The sequence below is a fragment of the Piliocolobus tephrosceles genome, chromosome 6, assembly GCF_002776525.5.
Source record: "Piliocolobus tephrosceles isolate RC106 chromosome 6, ASM277652v3, whole genome shotgun sequence".
Lineage (NCBI taxonomy): Eukaryota > Metazoa > Chordata > Mammalia > Primates > Cercopithecidae > Piliocolobus > Piliocolobus tephrosceles.
Window position 1 is genome coordinate 156,095,915 of NC_045439.1, and position 18,741 is coordinate 156,114,655.

At 42.7% G+C, this 18,741-nt stretch overlaps 2 protein-coding genes across 2 annotated transcripts in view; both read right to left on the reverse strand.

The window, feature by feature from the left end:
* FAM189A1 (family with sequence similarity 189 member A1) overlaps positions 1-18,741 on the reverse strand; it is a 438,026-nt gene that overhangs the window by 130,550 nt on the left and 288,735 nt on the right. The window lies entirely within an intron of this gene.
* NSMCE3 (NSE3 homolog, SMC5-SMC6 complex component) lies at positions 7,150-8,861 on the reverse strand. The gene has a single exon (XM_023187693.1). The coding sequence runs from the start codon at positions 8,715-8,717 to the stop codon at positions 7,803-7,805; it is 915 nt and encodes a 304-aa protein (XP_023043461.1). The 5' UTR covers positions 8,718-8,861; the 3' UTR covers positions 7,150-7,802.

Below are 18,741 nucleotides of genomic sequence, written 5' to 3' on the forward strand. Positions count from 1 at the left end.
TAAAAAGTTGATTCCTGGCCAGGCACAGTGGATTATGCCTGTAATCCCAGCACTTTAGGAGGTCAAGGTGGGTGGATCATGAGGTCAGGAGTTTGAGACCAGCCTGACCAACATGGTGAAAGTCCGTCTCTACTAAAAATATATAAATTAGCCGGACATGGTGCTGCGTGCCTGTAATCCCAACTACTCAGGAAGCTAAGGCAGGAGAATTGCTTGAACCCGGGAGGCAGAGGTTGCAGCGAGCTGAGATCTTCAGCCTAGGCAGCAGAGTGAGACTTCATCTCAAAAAAAAAAAAAAAAAAAAAAAAAGTGGGTTCCCTAGCATCCTCCAAAATTAACAATATCATGAAATACTGTTTTGTCTGTTTAGTGGAGAGGGGAGTGAGTTTGAGCCATTGTGAGCCAAGAACTTAAACATTTGATACGTTTTAATCGTCTGCGTCATTAGACAGAGAGAGTCTAACCAAATACTGTATATTCTCACTTACAGGGTGGGAGCTAAACTTTGGGTACACACAGACACAAAGACCGGGACAATAGGCACTAAGGACTCCAAGCGGGGGTTGAGGGGAAGAGCTGAAAAACCACCTATTGGAGTACTGTGCTCACTAACTGGGTGATGGGATTATTGGAAGCCTAAACTTTAGCATCACGCAACATACTCATGTAACAAACCTGCACATGTACCTCCTGAATCTAAAATTTAAAATAAATATAGTCATATATAACAAAAAAACTGCAAACAAAACTACAAGGTTTTTATGTAACCATATTAATTTTAATCTGTATCTCCTTTCAACCATGCCAAAAACTATTTCTTAATATAATTAATCTGTTGGATTTAATTTCACAATATCCACGCAAGTCTCAAAATAACAATGCCGGTACAACTGCCAAAAAAAAGACTGAAAATAGTTCAAGATCTATATTTCTTTTTATTCTTACAGAACATTCTACCAGAAATAGTCAAATTATGGTGTTTTAAACTCACATGGTTCCTTTATGTGTGGTTATGCTACTGATCAGGAACCCAGGTTCGTTCCTTTTATTTCATTTTTTCTTGTTTAGGAATTGTTTCTAAAACTGAGTTTCATTTATAATTATATAAAATGATTCTAAAGTCAGGTCTATAAGTGAAGTTTCACATAAGTCTAGCCTTTATTCTGTTCCTCCACTCTATTTCCTCCCTTCTATTTTTTAATAGGTAAGCATTTATTTTTTAATTTTATATTTTATCTTTCCATCTTTTTTAAATAAAAGTATATAATAGCAGCATAATACACACATTTTCTTCACTTACTTCTTTTGCACTTAATATAGTGAAGATCTCGCTATAAGAACACACAACCCTATTCCCTTCTACAACTGCTTAATACTTCATGGCACAGATGAATCACCATTTATTTATTTAGAGATGGAGTCTCGCTCTGTCACCCAGGCTGGAGTGCAATGGTGCGATCTCGGCTCGCTGCACAAAGGACAATACTAAGAAACGCTTTCTGCTAATTATATCAGAAAATATATGAAAATATCTTCTAGAAAATACAAGTGACCAAAACCAATTTCAAAAGAACAAAAAACCTGAACATAATCTTGAGAAAAATATCAGTAAAACTCTACCCACAAAAAACAGCAGGCCCACAGCCTTTCACAGGTAGATTTGTTTCAAACTTTCGAAAACATCTAATCTTCCGATAATAGGGCAACAGGCAAGTTCCCCAATGCATTTATAAGACCAGAAGGTTTTCTATTTCTTGAACAATTCAGTGCAATAGCCGTTAAGTGGGACAGAACAAGTTCCATGTCCTGGGAGAGGCCAAGGTCACCTGAGTGGGGTGAAAGCGCTAGCAACGGGAGAAGGGTGACTGCACAGACAAGCCAGTTATGCGGGACATCGCAGCCCAGGTGGGAAGCTAAGCGCACCCACGTGGGATGGAGTGGCAGCGAGGATAGTGGATTGGTTATTTACAAGGGGAATTAATCAAATAAGGAAATATGGTAAAGATAATAGGCGCTGACTTTCTCAAACCAGAATACACACAGTGGTGCTGTACTGCAAATGGCAGTATAATGTAATCTCATAGTCTTCAGTGCTGTGTAGATGACTGATAGATAGATATCCCATAATTTCATCAGCTAGAGGGCTGGGAGCAATGATATTCTCAGTACGCATGAGCGAACCTAGCAACCTTGTTTCTTTTTTTTTTTTTGAGACGGAGTCTCGCTCTGTCACCAGGCTGGAGTGCAGTGGCACAATCTCGGCTCACTGCAACCTCCACCTTCTGGGTTCAAGGGATTTTCCTGCCTCAGCCTCCCAAGTAGCTGGGACTACAGGCGCACGCCACCTCACACCTGTAATCCTAGCACTTTGGGAGGCCGAGGCGGACGGATCATGAGATCAAGAGATCGAGACCATTCTGGTCAACGTGGTGAAACCCTGTCTCTACTAAAAATGCAACTTTGTTTCTCAATTCCATTCTCCACAAAAAGAAACCAGAGTTCTTTAGGGAAAGGATTAATTCCAGGTCTAGGGCAGGAGAGCTGAAGACTGAACTCTTGGCCAGGCCCGGTGGCTTACGCCTATAATCCCAGCACTTTGGAAGGCGGAGGCGGGCGGAACACGAGGTCAGGAGATGGAGACCATGCTGGCTAACATGGTGAAATCCCCATCTCTGCTAAAAACACAAAAAACTTAGCTGGGTGTGGTGGGGGGTACCTGTAATCCCAGCTACTCCTGAGGCTGAGGCAGGAGAATCGCTTGAACCCAGGAGGCGGAGATTGCAGTGAGCTGAGATCGCACCAATCCACTACAGCCTAGGTGTCAGAGGGGGACTCTGTCTAAAAAAAAAAAAAAGACAGAACTCCCTCTCTTTTGGTGCTATCAAGTAAGGAAATACTCAATAAATGATGTTGGGGGCATGTTAAAGATGCAAACGCCAGCTTTAAGGGGCTCCCACTGGCCAAATCAGGGACAATTTGAGTATCGGAATATGTAATGATAATAAGAGATTAGATAATAAGTTAATGATAAGAGACCCATGGGTCTATACAAAGTCTCAAAGTATCTCCCCCAAGTTATTTACCTTAAAGGAGAAAACTTCGCAGTGAAGGCACATGACACCTTAACCAAAGTGATCAAAGTTTCAAAATAATAGGACAAATTGAAATTTTGTGTCACCTGATAGGATCCAAAAATAACACAGCACTGCTTCTGTGATATTTTTCCCAAAGATGCATAATTCAAATCCGATCATGAAGAAACAGCAGACAAACCCCAGCTGAAGGCTGTTCTACAGAACACAGGCCTGTATTCTCCAAGTGAAGGTCATGATGGTCAAGGAAAGACTGAGGAACTATTGGCAATAGGAAGGAGAGTAAAGAATGGTAACTAAATAGTTCAGGGAACAAATTATTTTGCATTGGGCTTGCAACTTTTCTGTAAATTTAAGGTTATCTCTAAGTAAATTAGCATGACCTCAAAAATAATGATAATATATGAAAATTAAAGACTAAACCCCCTTATGTCAAAAGATGCAAAATTATATATTTTGAGCTATATGTATTTAAAAATTTTATCAACAAGTGTTTGGCTCTAAAATGCAAGAATGTTTAGATGTCAGAAACCTCTATGTGTTATTATACCAAATTATATGCCCAAAAAACAAATTTACAGAGTAAATAAGAAATTTTAATCATATTAGCAGGTGAATAAAGAGCATATATAAATCCAAAGTCATTCATAGTTTTTCTAAACCTCTCTAAGCAAGCTAGGACTGAAAGGGTAAATAAATAGCTCAATAAAAGGTATTTATAGGGGGAAAAAACTCTAACAGTAAACATCACACTCTATGGCAAAAGTTAAACATTATTTCCTTTAAAATCAAGAATAAGGAATCAGAAACATCTTTACAGCCTGCTGTAACTGCTTCTTTTCAATAAGATACTGCATTTTCAGCCAATGCAAAAAAGACTAAAAGCCTTTAAGAACCGAAAAAGAAAACACATATGATGCTAAAGAATTATAGGCTGGGCACGGTGGCTCATGCCTGTAATCCCAGCACTTTAGGAGGCCGAGGCGGGCGGAGTACCTAAGGTCAGGTTCCAGACCACCCTGGCCAACATGGCAAAACCCTGTTTCTACTAAAAGTACAAAAATTAGCTGGGTGTGGTGGAAGGTGCCTGTAATCCCAGCTACTCCGGAGGCTGAGGCAGGAGGCAGGAGAATCGCTTAAATCCGGGAGGCAGAGATTGCAGTGATCCAAGATAGAGTCACTGCACTCCAGCATGGGCAGCGAGACTCCGTCTCAAAAAAAAAAAAAAAAAAAAAAAAAAAAAATTAAGAATTATAGTATGGTATTTGCAAATGGATACCAAAGAAACTAATTGAGTCCTATCCATAAACTTATCTATATATGGGACATTGCTATAGAATACTGAGTGTCATAAATCAGTGTGGAAAGAATAAATGGTGAAAAATTGGTGCTAGGCTATCTATATAGGAAAAATACAAAAACTATTTCCATACCTCACATCATACACAAAAGCAGATTAAAAGCATAAAATGTGCAGATCAGGCCGGGCGCAGTGGCTCAAGCCTGTAATCCCAGCACTTTGGGAGGCCGAAACGGGTGGATCACGAGGTCAGGAGATCGAGACCATCCTGGCCTACACGGTGAAACCCCGTCTCTACTAAAAAATACAAAAAACTAGCCGGGCGAGATGGCAGGCGCCTGTAGTCCCAGCTACTCGGGAGGCTGAGGCAGGAGAATGGCGTAAACCCGGGAGGCAGAGCTTTCAGTGAGCTGAGATTGCGCCACTGCACTCCAGCCTGGGCGACAGAGCGAGACTCCGTCTCAAATAAAAAAAAAAAAAAAAAAAAAATGTGCAGATCAAAACTTTGAACACTTAGGGAAAAAATGCAGAAAACATCTTTACAATTTTAGGATTAGGGGAATTTTTTACAGCACTATACACAAATGTAGCTCTTATAAACACTGATGATTGTTACACATTAAGGTCAAATGATCTGTATGACCAAAAGAAGTGAAAATATGGGAGAAGGTATTTGCACTAGATAGAGCAGACCACGGATTAACACGTAGAACATATAAAGATGTCTTACAAATCAATAGAAATGGGTCTAAGACATGAAACCTGACAGTCAAAAAAGAGTGAGAGTAAAAGGCAGATGCTTAACATCACTGGTAAGCAACAGGTACAAGTTAATACCGTAATAAATTATCATTCCACACTGCACCAGGATGGCTGAAAAGATACTGAAAAGGCCAAGTGTTCACAGTGGGTGAAGGTTGAGGGATTGGCAACAAAAACAAAACAAAACTGTATAAAATGTTGGTAGGAGTGTAACTTGACACAAGCTCAACAGTTTGGCAATAGTCCCCGATTGCTCCATTTGTTTCTTGCTGGAGAAACTCACACATGTGCCTAAAGAAGTACTGTACAATGCCTGCAAATCTCAAAGAACTGGAAAGACCTTAACTGTCTAGCCATTAAGGAATGGATAAAGTTATTTTTCCCCCATAAAAGAACAATTAAAATGAGTGAATCAGGTCTACATATATCCACATGGCTGAATCTCAAATACATAATGGTGAGTGAGAACAGCGAGTTGCATAAAGACACACGTAATATCGCTTATACAAATCATGAAAGCCCACAAAATAAAACTCTATATTGGTTATGTATCTATGCCTGTGTAGTAAAATTATAAAGTCATACACCAGCCCGATAGCCGCAGACTTCTGTTATCTCTGGGGAGGGTGAGGAGGAAAAGATATAAGGCCTTGGTGTGGCCTCTGATGTTTCGTATTTTGAAATTTGAAACAAGATTATCGATGGTAAATTATTAACACCTCTGAGAAAAGCGGGGAGAATTTTGCCTCAGATATAACCGGTGGTGACTGCTGGGTAATAATTTTTACTATACAGGTGAGAATGTGAGTATCAGAGGGCATGAGGAGGAGAAAGCTGAGTCAGGGAGGTAAGGGGACCAGGAGGCAGGAAGCAATTTATACAGTGAAATAAAATGCAGATCAAGAAGAAATGCCTGTAAGGACCAAACATCTTCCACTGAGGAAACAAATGCAAATCCCAATTCAACAGAATGAAATAAAACCCAGTAACCTATCACATTCCTCCATACTCACTACAGACTCTTTTAAATGACATTCAGTCCAGTGTTGATGAAGTTCACTTTTTCCCCCCGAGTGAAAAATATCTGCCTTATTTCAAGGTTAATTTGCAGCACCCCCCCAAAACAATTATACTTACTTACCCACTGAATAAAACGTGTTGAATCTTTGCATTAAAAACAGCATCTGCTACATGTAATGGAGAAATACAATGGGACTATGAACTCTTCTAGTTCATCTAGTCCATAGAACAAACTATTATATAGCTATAATTTTTCTCATTTTACAGATAAACAGATTCAGACAGCTTAAAACCTACCACCACATCACCATGCTGACAAGTTAGCACGAGCCGTAATTCAAATTCAGTTTGCCAGACAGCCCCAAGACCCACACCCTTTTCCCTATACCTAACTCCCTATGAGGTAGATCTTATGTCCTGCTCCTACTGTTCCATGTGGGCTATACTCACCATACACCTTATATTTATTTCCCCATACAATATAGTCAGATTAGTGGAATATACTTTTTGAACCAGTAATTGCTCTCCTAGGAATGATTTGGAAAACAAGATAAAGAAAAGTTATATTTAAAAAGTGGCAGTTCCAGACTGAGAATAAAAAATAAAAACATTAAAGAACAACAAGCAAATTCCTCCACATCAGGGACCAAACCCATTTTACAGGTCAAGAAACATCTGCATACAAACTAAGGAACCTACGTAAATTCCTATACTAGTGATGGTGGGGCCAGGATCTGAACCCAGGCAGTCTGATTCCCAAGCAGGCATGGTTAATGGTTACGCTATCGTTTTATAAGTCTTTTGGGGATCCACAGTAGAAATATATTTTAACTCATGATCCTGTACACCCACACACAAAAGTGAAACAACTTCTACAAAACAACATTGACCTCAATATGTAGCAAAAACTTTAAGATGCTGATTTCGTCATGAAATTGTCTCATGGCCCACGATTTAAAAAACACACAATGCTTCAGTGCTTCAAAAATACAGTATTTATTGTAGTAACTAGAGTAGCAAGTAGAAAAAAACTAAGTGGAACTGCATGTTTAGCAACAGAGCTGAGTAATTATGAATATAAACAATTGCTATATGGAGAAAATACATCACGTTCATTGGAACCATGAATAATACTTACATACGTAGGAAATATAGAAAAAATAAAGTAGGTTAAGGTAATAAGGATATAGGCAATTACGTTTTTATTTTTAATTTTATAAAGACTTTCATTTTTCCTTACAAACTGGGGTGCTTAAGAGACCCGGTAATAGCTACTTTTTTATTTTCTTGGCACCAAAGCAACTTACTTATGTGTTCCTTCTCGCATTATCTGTTTCAGATCATAGTCAAGTTTTCCAATTCGTTTTACTAAGTTAGGAAAAATTTTTATACCAAAAAAAGTAAAATCAAAGCAAAACAAATCCTCCTTTGTTCATAGATGAAAATCTGGAACCAAATAACACAACATTAAAAGAACAAAACTTTGCAAACACATCCTAAAGCTACACACATTGAAGCGCTACAGAAATATGCTTCCTGGGTTCGTTCTCCCTTCCCCCGCTCCTCTGCACTGTGCCTTTGGGTCTCAGACCCTTGTCCCAGGGGTCCTTTTGAATCCACCTCAGATTTCACGAGGATGGGGCTGAGCCACTCGGCTGAGGTCTGGCCCTGTTCTCCTCATCTGCCAACGCCTCACAGTACTGCGCTGGCCAGTCCTTGGGGTCTTGATTATGGACTTTGGCCACAAACTTAAGAACTTTCATCTTGCTGGTTTCCAGGTTGGTTCGCGGGCCCCACTGGAATTCGTAGTCCACGGGGTCGGTGTGGGGTATCCGCCGGTATTCCAGGTAACGTTGTCGCACAAAGTCCTCGGTAATGAGTTTCTTTGGATCTCCGAAAATGAAATGCTTCTTGGTGGGGTAGACCCCTAAGCGCCGCAGAAAGTCCCAGACTTCAGTCTCCTTGATGGTGTTGCCCTTCATAAAGATGAGCCCTAGGACGATCATCAGGAGGCCCGTCGTGGGCGTGCCTTGGTCACCCCTCACCTCGGCATCCTCCTCCACCGGCTCCAGGGTGTTGATGAGGATGTAAGTGTTGCTCTTGGGTTCCAGTTCCACCAGCTTATACCCGAAGACGTACTGGAGGCGCTCGGCGGCCCGTTTGAGGAGGTCGGGGAAGATGTCCCTGTAGTCCCCGAGGACGTGCTTCAGTATGTCGGCCCGCTTGATCGGAATCTTCTTCTGGTCCTTAATCAGCAAGAACTGCACCAGCTCGGACACTTTCAGCTCCTGCTGCTTTTGGGTTCTGGGCCCCACGGCGGGGGAGGCCTGGGCCCGGCGGGCGCCCCGAGGCGAGGGGCCCTGCGACCCCTGCGAGCCGCCCGGCCCCCGGGAAGTGCTCGGGGCCTCCTCCGCGAAGCCGTCTCTAGGGGCCCGGGCGTCTTCGCCAGCCCGCGAGGCCCCGAAGTTTCCGCCACGGCTCCAGTCGCTGTCCCGCTCGGCCTGGCCGCTAGAGCGACCCCGGTTCCTCGGTTTTTGCAACATGTCACCGGCGACGGGTACCGGTGCACGCTCCGGCAAGCAAGCAGCCCCCGCAGGGATTGTGGGTTAGCGACCCGCTAAGGCCGCTGACTGGGCGGGGCCCCAGAAGGGGCGCGCAGTGTCGCTGAGCCTGCGTGCTGCGTCATGAAGCCTGCGCCTTGCGTCAGGGCGGCTGGGCGGTGCGCCGCGCGGCTGCGGGGGATACCAAAAGGCTCAGAGATTTCTGTGCAGCCCTGCAGGTCTGGTCGGTGAATTTCAATATAGTGAAGTGTTGTTCTTACTAAACCATGCAAGCAGAGAACGAGAACCGAAACTCCTACACAAGTGTGTCGCTAAATTCAGGACCAGACAGGCTCAGACAAGTTTTACAGACGGTATTACGAGTTTCTAATTCTAAATCGGGAGCATTTGTAAATGTAAAGATCTCACAGGATGAATGTGTGAGAAAAAAAAAAAAAAAAAGGTGAAGAGGAAGGTACGACCGTGGAGGTAAAAGCATTTATTTCTACACAAAATGTAGAAGGCCATAAAAAACCCAGAGGGCTCTTAGTTTTCGTCCCTCCGCTCAATTTCATACCCTCCAACCCACTGCCCAGTTACTTTCTCTAATGCCCCGTGGAGTCTGTTAAAAACAAAAGTCTGCCGCAGGCTTTCCGCGCAAGCAGGACTTCGGTTTCCCTGTTTCCGTGTGTATATTCTCTGCATCAAACTCCTTTAGCTAGACAACTATGAGAAAACCACACAAAACCTGTCAATATTAAGTAAATGTTTTAGCTTGGTCAAATGAGTTTATCCTTTGGAAAACAACTGCCTTCGGCTCACAACCACAATTTTAGCAGAAATGCGTAAGAGGAATGCTGCAAACAAACGTGCACTCTCAAGAGATTACCACTTAATTTTGGGCATCACTGATCAAGAATTGCAATAATGTGGATCTCTTAAATTTCTTAATTCATAATATATTAGCTCTGAGAAAGAAAAGAGAACACAGGGGTATTTATCCCTCATCTATGATGTGTGCAGTCTATGTATATTTTAATTGTGCATTTCAAGTAGCCAAAATGAGTCATTTCATTAACTCAAACCATCAGCAATCTGCTGCCATTACTTCTATAGATCTTAGCAAATTTGTTTCTTCTCTATTTATTGACTTGCAAAGAAGAAACTGAATTTCCCTGTGTCTTTTTAAAGCTACCCAGAAAGCAGATAAACTCTTCAAAGAACCAAATCGAGTTCCTCTTTAATGCAAATATATTCAAAGGAAAGCAATTTAGAACACATTATCTGAATAATAGCATCAAACACAACCTTATTAAAATTTTGTTAAATGTTAGTAGCATAACACATTTGTTTGTAATTCAGTAGGAAAATGCAATCTGATAATGGCACTGGAACTGCTATAGTAAATGTAAAATCATATTCCATGAACTAATGCGAATATGCTAAAATCTGATGCGCAATGAGTAATAACTTACTGTTCCACACAAGATACAACTATATCCTCACGCATCAAGCTTAATGACAAAGGCCTACTACGAAAAACAAATGTATTATCAAGGTATTCATTTTTTTTACAATGAGAAAATTCATCTGCTTCAGTTTCCTTGCAAATTAAAATTTGGACTTAGGTTCATAAAAGCTTCCTGCCATCTAGAATTCTGCAAAAGGTCCCTACCACAGGATGTGGATGGTCTACCTGGAGTCAAAAAAGTTCAGTGACCAAGATATAAGGGGAAAGTGGAAAATTAAATAAAAGCTATTGTCAACAATTGGGCTGGTTTTTCAGTGCTGTTTCTTGCTAAGGTATTCACTTACGTCACCAAGCAGTCCACCAATCAGGCTACCCCTGTGACTGTGAAAATCAGCAGTGTCCTCCAGCAGCACTCTTACCTAGATAGCACACTGTCATTACTCAAAATAGAGGAGAAGAGATGCCAGTTTGTAAGTCTCAAAACATCTCTCTATGCTCTGTCCAGAGGAATGCAGGTGAGAAAATGCAGACTTATATAAAATAAGAGTATTAGAATGAAGTTTAGGCCCTGCTTGGAGAAGTCATCCAGACCCATATTCCACCTTGGATTAATACTGGAAGCTATAGATGTTTGGGGAGAAACTGGTGAAAACAATACTAACATTAGTAACAATAATATAACCGACAACAGTCAATGATTATATAGAAGTTGCTGCTCCATCTCCATGTCTGCAGTTTCACTTTCTGTGGTTTCAGTTACCTGCAGTCAACCACAGTTTGAAAATATTAAGATATTTTCAGAGAGAAATCACAGTATAACTTATTACACTATATTATATTTGTTCTACTTTATTGTTAGTGTCAACTGAAGGATGATGAGGTTCATAAATTTGGAAAGAGCTTTATTTCTCATAAAGGGTTACAGTCTGTGGGGCGGCCATTCCAAAAGGCTAGGAAGCAAAACCTCATGCTAGAAGCCAGAAACAGACACTTCAACGGAGGGGCAAAGGGAGCACCAATCTATGCAGAGTGGGGTGGCCAAGTATACATATTTAATAAGCTATAGGAGGAGTCATGAATGTTTATGCAAGGAGAAACGTGCACATGCACAACTGCACTTCATGCCTCGCCATGGGACCCATATTCCAAAACTGGCAGTGTTAGCATGATCCAGGGTAGGAGTTTTTGGACCCTCTGACTTCAAAAGGTGAAGTAGAGGACATGAAAACCCTGACTTCATGTCTTTCATAGACTGGCCATAACTACTCCATGGTTGGTAGTCTTTTACCAGGAAGAACTGCTGGGCAGTTGTGCCAAAACTCCAAAAGGGAGGGGCAGCAGCAGGTGGTTGGTTGATACCAGCGGTGGAGTCTTGAAAGGGCTAATTTCTGTTTAGCTCTTAGGGAAGAAAGCCTAATGGCATTTACAGCGGGAGAGGGTTTCCAAGGTTATTCTGGGGTCCCCTTGGTCAAGAAGGGGTCTGTTCAGTCAGCTGAAGGGCTTAAGATTTCATTTTTATTTCTCATTAATTATTGTTACTCTCTACTGTGACTAATTTATAAATGAAACTTTTTTTTTTTTTTTTTTTTTTTGAGATGGAGTCACACTCTTTTGCCACTGTACTAGAGTGCAGTGTCACGATCTTGGCTCAGTGCAACCTCCGCCTCCCGGGTTCAAGAGATCCTCCCATCTCAGCCTCCTGAGTAGCTAGGATTACAGGTGTGTACCACCATGCCTAGCTAATTTTTTTTGTATTTTTAATAGAGATGGGGTTTCACCATGTCAGCCAGGCTGGTCTCGAACTCCTGACCTCAAGTGATCCATCCACCTAGGCCTCCCAAAGTGCTAGGATTACAGGTGTGAGCCACCGCTCCTGGCCTAAATTAAATTTTATTGTAGGTTCCTGTAATGATTAATGTTGAGTGTCAACTTGATTGGATTGAAGGAAGCAGAGTATTATTCCTGGGTGTGTCTGTGAGGGTGTTGTCAAAGGAGATTAACATTTGAGTCAGTGGACTGGGAGAGGCAGACCCACCCTCAATCTGGGTGGGCATCATCTAATCAGCTGCCAGCGTGGCTAGAATAAAGCAGGCAGAAGAACGTGGAAGGACTTGACTTGCTGAGTCTTCTGGTCTTCATCTTTCTCCCATGCTGGATGCCTCCTGCCCTTGAACATCAGACTCCAAGTTCTTCAGCTTTTGGATTCTTGGACTTACACTAGTGGTTTGCCAGGCACTCAAGGGTCTTCAGCCACAGACTGAAGGCTGTACTGTTGGATTTCCTACTTTTGAGGTTTTGGGACTTGGACTGGCTTCCTTGCTCCTCAGCTTGCAGATGGCCTATTGTGGGGCTTCACCCTGTGATCATGTGAGTCAATACTCCTTAATAAACTCCCCTTTGTATATACAACTATCCTATTAATTCTGTCCCTCTAGAGAACCCTGCCTAATATAGTATGCATCTATGTATAGAGGAAAACATTGTGTACTGAGGGTACACAATGTACCTAATTGTGTGTCCACGATTTCAGGCATCCACTGAGGGTCTTGGAACATATCCTCCACAGATAAGGGGGACTCCTAGACCTTATTCCAGGTTGTTTACAGGTATGACTTCATTTAATCCCCACAACAAACCTATGAGGCATGTGCATTTATTATGTTTCTCTTCTCACAAACAGGCACAGGAGAAAATTATTAAGTTTTGAGGTTCTACAGCAAGTAAGTGGTAGGTCTGGGATCTGAACACAGCCAATCTGCCTCCAGAGACTGGGCTTTTAACTGTATACTGATTCAGAGCAAACATTGACATGGTGTCCTTGAAAAAGTAAGGGCTTTGGATCAGATGAACTAACATTAGAAACCTGTATGATACTGGCAGAGCTACTGAAACACCTCCATGCTTCAGTCTCCAAGTCAACAAAATGAGGCCTAATCTTGGCATCAAGATTAAGTGAGATAGATTTACCCAGTACCTAGCACAGGGCCTGGCAGGGTAGTTAACAGTTTCCTTCTTTCCAGGGATTTCTGTTAAGGAAAATAGTTGAGGACTACACAAAGTTGTGTATACTGCAGGGGAGACAAAACCTTCCCTCCACCCTCGAAGGGTCCCAGCTGGACCTGAGACTTAAATGGACATAAAATAGATTAACAGGAGAAAAGCATTCAAAGTTCATTTAAGTTTTACAGGACATAGGAGCGCTCATTAGGGAAATGAAGGCCCAAAGAAGTGGCAAAACCTAAATGCTTTTACATTTGGTTGAACAAAGAGAGGTAATTGTGGGAAAAGTAAATTATGTGGGGAGGATAAAGGGAGATAATTATTTTAACAAAGTTGTTTGTACAGAATTCACTTGGCTTTGACTCCGCATTGAGTAATGTTTCTTTCCTCTTGGTACAGTAAAGCTATTTTTCACATGGGAGTTTTTATCGCCTGTTTTCAGGAAGAAAAGAGGAAATTCAAATGGCCTTCTTGCATCTGCTATTTTTCAAGTGCCTTTAGCTCAAAGTAATCCTTATGCCAAAGTGGCATATTTTGGGCATATTCTGCCATCTTTCAGTAGAACGAGGAGAAAGATGTTCACTGCAGCAAAACACATGTACAAAAAATCAAAAGGGCTGAAAAGAAATATATATATCAAGGTGCTATTAAAGTTAATTTGCTTTTAAAAATCAAAATCAACCCTGATTTTCTTGCTTGGGAGATGAATGAAAAATATATTTTCAATGAAGTGTCACTTCAAAGTGACACTATGCCATAGCAGCTATGCACATTCACATGTTCAATAAATTCAGTGTGATTTGAATATGGCATTTGTGACTTTCTGTTCAGGCAGTGAAGTCACAAAGACAAGTGGTTAAAAAAGAAAAACATTTTCAAACACTTTATGTTAATGACCTTCATGCTTTTATTACTAGACCTAAAAGAAAAAATCAAAATTCTTTGAGGCAAAAGCTAAGCTAGCTAAGATTTCAAGTGCAAAGGACAAGGAAATGCCTACTACAAATTGCTCTTTAGATGTTTACAGTAATTAAATGTTTTGTCTTTTCGATAGCAAATGCCTGCCAAGAAACTCTAATCATCTTTATTATCTACTAGATTCTCCTCTTCATTCATGGTATTTCTTGTGAATCAGAAAAACGCTTTAATTTTTCTGACAGCAACACAGTGCTACAAGCAGGTGAGGACTTTTTAAGAAGAAAGGCAATGATCAAAGCATGCAGCCACCACATATGAGCTGTTCTCTGCCTTTTCCAGTGGAAGAAAGTGGGCCAATGCAGCATGTGAGCAAGGGAGCTGGGAGGCATATACTATTTTGGTGGGTAGACAGCAGGAAAAGTGATCCAGACATCTTAATGGTTGCAGTAAAGTCCCTTGTGTCCACACATTTACGACAGTTACATATATTCATTCATAGCAAAGATCCCTCCTGCTTAGATCACATGGTAGACTACCTAATAACACTTTGTCCCTCATAAATGTGAGTATTTCGATGAAGCAGCAACAGAGTTTTCCTTGGCTGGTGGAAGCGAGTGGAGAGGTGGGCCTTCGTAAGATAGTGCTTTCCAAGCACTGCAGCCATTTGCCCAGAAGCCTGGACTTAGACTGTCTTTTCAAGAAATGTGTCTTCCAGATATCCAGGGCCCTTTACTTAGGAAAATCATTAGGGCCTATTAAGTTATAAAATTACAAACATCCACGGTCTTGATAGTGGTCACTAAGATTCTCTTTGTTTGCTTGGTTGCTAACCCCTCTGTTCTGTATCCTTTCCCTTTAGGAACAGCCTCTTCCCACCTTTAAGAGACCTTAGTATAGGGCTCTGCCTTCCTTTCCTGAGTGCACAGGATGCAGGCCAGACACGTGACTGGTTCAGAAGTTCAGTCAGCATCCTTCCAGGATATTCAGATAGATATTCTTGCTCCTCTGAGCTAACAAGCTGAGGGGTGATGTAAGCCTAGCCACCTGGGCCCTTGCTGCTGAAAAACCTGCCTCAGGGCGAAGCCAACTCAAAAGAGATCTAGGACGTGGGAAACAATCTTCATGCTGCCATTTGAATCCCTGGATGCTGAGTTCAAGATCAGACTCCTGGAGATAATGAATTACTAGAGCATCTCCTTTTGCTTCATCTGCTTTGAGTTGGTTCCTGTCACTTGAAAGTGAACAAGGTCTGCCTGAATCAGTAGCCAATCCTATTATTCAGGGGAAAAGAGGGTAGTAAGAAATGAGACTTTGGAGCTAGGGAAGGTTAATAATGAGGAGTTTTGAATATAATGAGAGGTGAATTGAAAACAATGTGACATTTTTGTTATGTTTCTTCCCAGTGTTCTGTGGTTGGGGAATGAGCTCATCATTTGAGTTGGTGGCAACAGGGGTAAGGGAGAGACAAATTATGAAGAGCTGTGCTTTTCCATATGGAAAGTATATATGGGCCAGGCACAGTGGCTCATGCCTGTAATCCTGGTACTTTGAGAGGCCGAGGCGGGCAGATCACTTGAGGTCAGGAGTTCCAGACGAGCCTGGCCAACATAGCAGAACCCCATCTCTACTAAAATTACAAAAATTAGCCAGGCCTGGTGGCGGGCGCCTGTAGTCCCAGCGACTCGGGAGGCTGAGGCAGGAGAATGGCGTAAACCCGGGAGGCGGAGCTTGCAGTGAGCCAAGATTGTGTCACTGCACTCCAGCCTGGGCGACAGAGCGAGACTCCGTCTCAAAGAAAAAAAAAAGTATAAATGAGCTAATCTGGTGATTTATCTTTGCAGAAAGGAGTTTTACACAACTTGGAATATAAATTAAAGCAGCGGTCCCCAACCTTTTTGGTACTAGGGACCCGTTTTGTGGAAGACAATTTTTCCACGGAAGGTGCGGAGGTGGGAGGATGGTTTCAGGATCCCTGCCTGCGCAGTTCACAGTAGGGCTCACCGCCCTATGAGAATCTAACGCCGCCACTTATCTAACAGGAAGTGGAGCTCGGGCAGTAATGCTCACTCGCCTGCCACTCACCTCCTGCTGTATGGCCCGGTTCCTAACAGGCCACGGACTGGTGCTGGTTCTTGGCCCGGGGTTTGGGGAGCCCTGCCTTAAAGCATCCGCTACTCTAAAGTGTCTGTGTTCTCCATATTTAACCCAAAGCACTTGACCACTTGCTATAACACGCAAGATACCAGAAACCTCATTCTTCCAGACTGCGCTTTAGCCTAAAGTAGAGAGAGACGCACAGGAAAGAGCTATGTCCACAAGCAGAGCTGACAAAGCCAATATCCAGACAGGGGCAATGCAGATAGCTTATGAGAAAACTGAACACATTGAAATGGAAAAAAAATAACATTAGAGAAAAACTAAAAATATTCAAGGCAGACAAAAAGACCCCATGTATGCAGATCTGGTGGTCTTGAGGGAGATAACAACAACCATAAAGAGAGAAAGAGATGACTGTAGAGTCCTGGGGAGATGGGTTACCACAGGCCCCGCCTCTCTGATCCCACCCCCTGCCACCGCAGCTCCCTCCCTTAGACTAATAACCACAGCAAGCGTGCTTTCAGGGCTCTGGGTTCTTCAAGATCTGCAGAAGAGAGATCAGCACAGGGTTCCTCCCTCCCTGAGACACAAGTGACAGCTTAGCAACTTCATGCGGAGAAGAGGGCTTGCCCCTTCCCAAGGCCTGGGAAAGCAAGGACGGTGTGGTACTTATGGGGTCTGTGCTGGCAGAAGCCTGTGTCTCCCTTCTGAGAGAGTCCACAGCTGTCCCCTTTCTGAGAATAGTCCTCCAAGACCCTGTTCCAGGCTGTCATTCTTCAGGAGAGCCTCACAGGCAGGCCAAGTGCTGCCAGGCCTCAAGGTTGGGAGAGCCAGCAGTTTGCCTCCTGTGAGGCCCGGGCTGCAAGAGGCCCTTTGTAGTACTTCAAGGGCATGTAGACAGTGCGCCCTCCAAGGCACCGTGGCCAGAAAAGCAACACCCGCTGGGCCTCCTGCTACTTGCCAGCCTCATACTTTTCCAGTGACTCCCAACAACATGACCCACAGAGGAAAGAGAGAAGCACCGACCCTATTCCGTTTATCCTGCTGGATATCCCTGGCCTCTTTTCTACAAATCGGTTGACCACAGATGCATGAATTTATTTCTCAATTCTAATCCACGGCTCTACGTGTGCACTGGTTTCCTGGGGCTGCCGAGGCAGAACGCCACAGCCTGGGGGCTTAAACAACCAAGTGATTCCTCACAGTTCTGGAGGCTCCAAGTCCGAGACCGAGGAGTCGGCATGGTTGGTTCCTGCTGAGGCTTCTCTCCTCGGCCTGCAGACGACCACGCTCTCACGGTGTTCTCAGCCGGCCCTTCCCTGTGCATACACATCCCTGGTGTCTCTTCCTCCTTTTGTTGACTATAAGGACACCAGTCCTACCGGATCAGGGCCCCACTGTAAAGGCCTCATTTTAACTTAATCCACTTCAAGGACTTATTTCCACACACAATTTGTAAGTCTCAGGTTGAGTCTTGCGAATTCTGGGGGAGACACCGCAGCCCATCACTTACGTGGATGTGTGCCACTGCTACACTGCCTGGTTACTGCACAGTGTTAGTAAGGTTTGAAATTAGAAGGTCTAAGTCCTCCAGTTCTGTTATTTTTCAGGATTATTATGGCTATTCTGGGTCCCTTCCATCTCCATAGGAATTTTAGAATCACCTTGTCAATTCCTGCTAAAAATTTAGTTGGAATTCTTTTTTTTTTTTTTTGAGATGGAACCTCACTGTGTCACCAGGCTGGAGTGCAGTGGGACGATCTGGCCTCACTGCAACCTCCACCTCCCAGGTTCAAGTGATTCTCCTGCCTCAGCCTGCTGAATAGCTGGGACTACAGGCACGCGCCACCACGCTCAGCTAATTTTTGTGTTTTTAGTAGAGACGGGGTTTCACCATGTTGGCCAGGATGGTCTCGATCTCTTGACCTCATGATCCGCCCACTTCGGCCTCCCGAAGTGCTGGGGTTACAGGCATGAGCCACCGCGCCTGGCCTCAGTTGGGATTTTCATAGGGCTTGTTTTGAGTCTGTAGATCAATTTGGGTAGCACTGACATCTTAAAATTAAATCTACCGATCCATATACATGGGATGCTAGTTAATGTGGACAAGTGAATTTATTACTCCTCCAAAAAACTATTTTTACAAACTTTATATCAACATGAGAAATGATGTTGTATCTTTCTACCCGGAGGGAGCAAGAAAGTCAGGTGATGTGTCCTTTGTAAATGGGCAACCCATTTTCTTATCTAGACTTTCTTTTGCTCGCCTGGAAAAAAAAGATATTGCAGAAATGTGATAATTGCTTTCCTTAGTATGAAAAACTGTTAAAATGAGTGAAGCCTGTGCTGAGCTAGAATTCTCACATTTCTGTTTTGATGTATCTGCATTTCACAGTAAAAACCCTGAGTTATGTATATATGTGATCCTGAAGTACCCATGATTAAAAACAAATATTACAGTCTACCATGTTCAGTTCCATTAGATCATTGAAAAACCTATCTCTACTCGAATTCTCTGAAAACTTGTAAATCATGCTCAGC

What these genes read in the sequence shown, in the direction of transcription:
- NSMCE3 (XM_023187693.1), bottom strand. Translation starts at nt 8,717, where the DNA reads ATGTTGCAAAAACCGAGGAACCGGGGTCGCTCTAGCGGCCAGGCCGAG.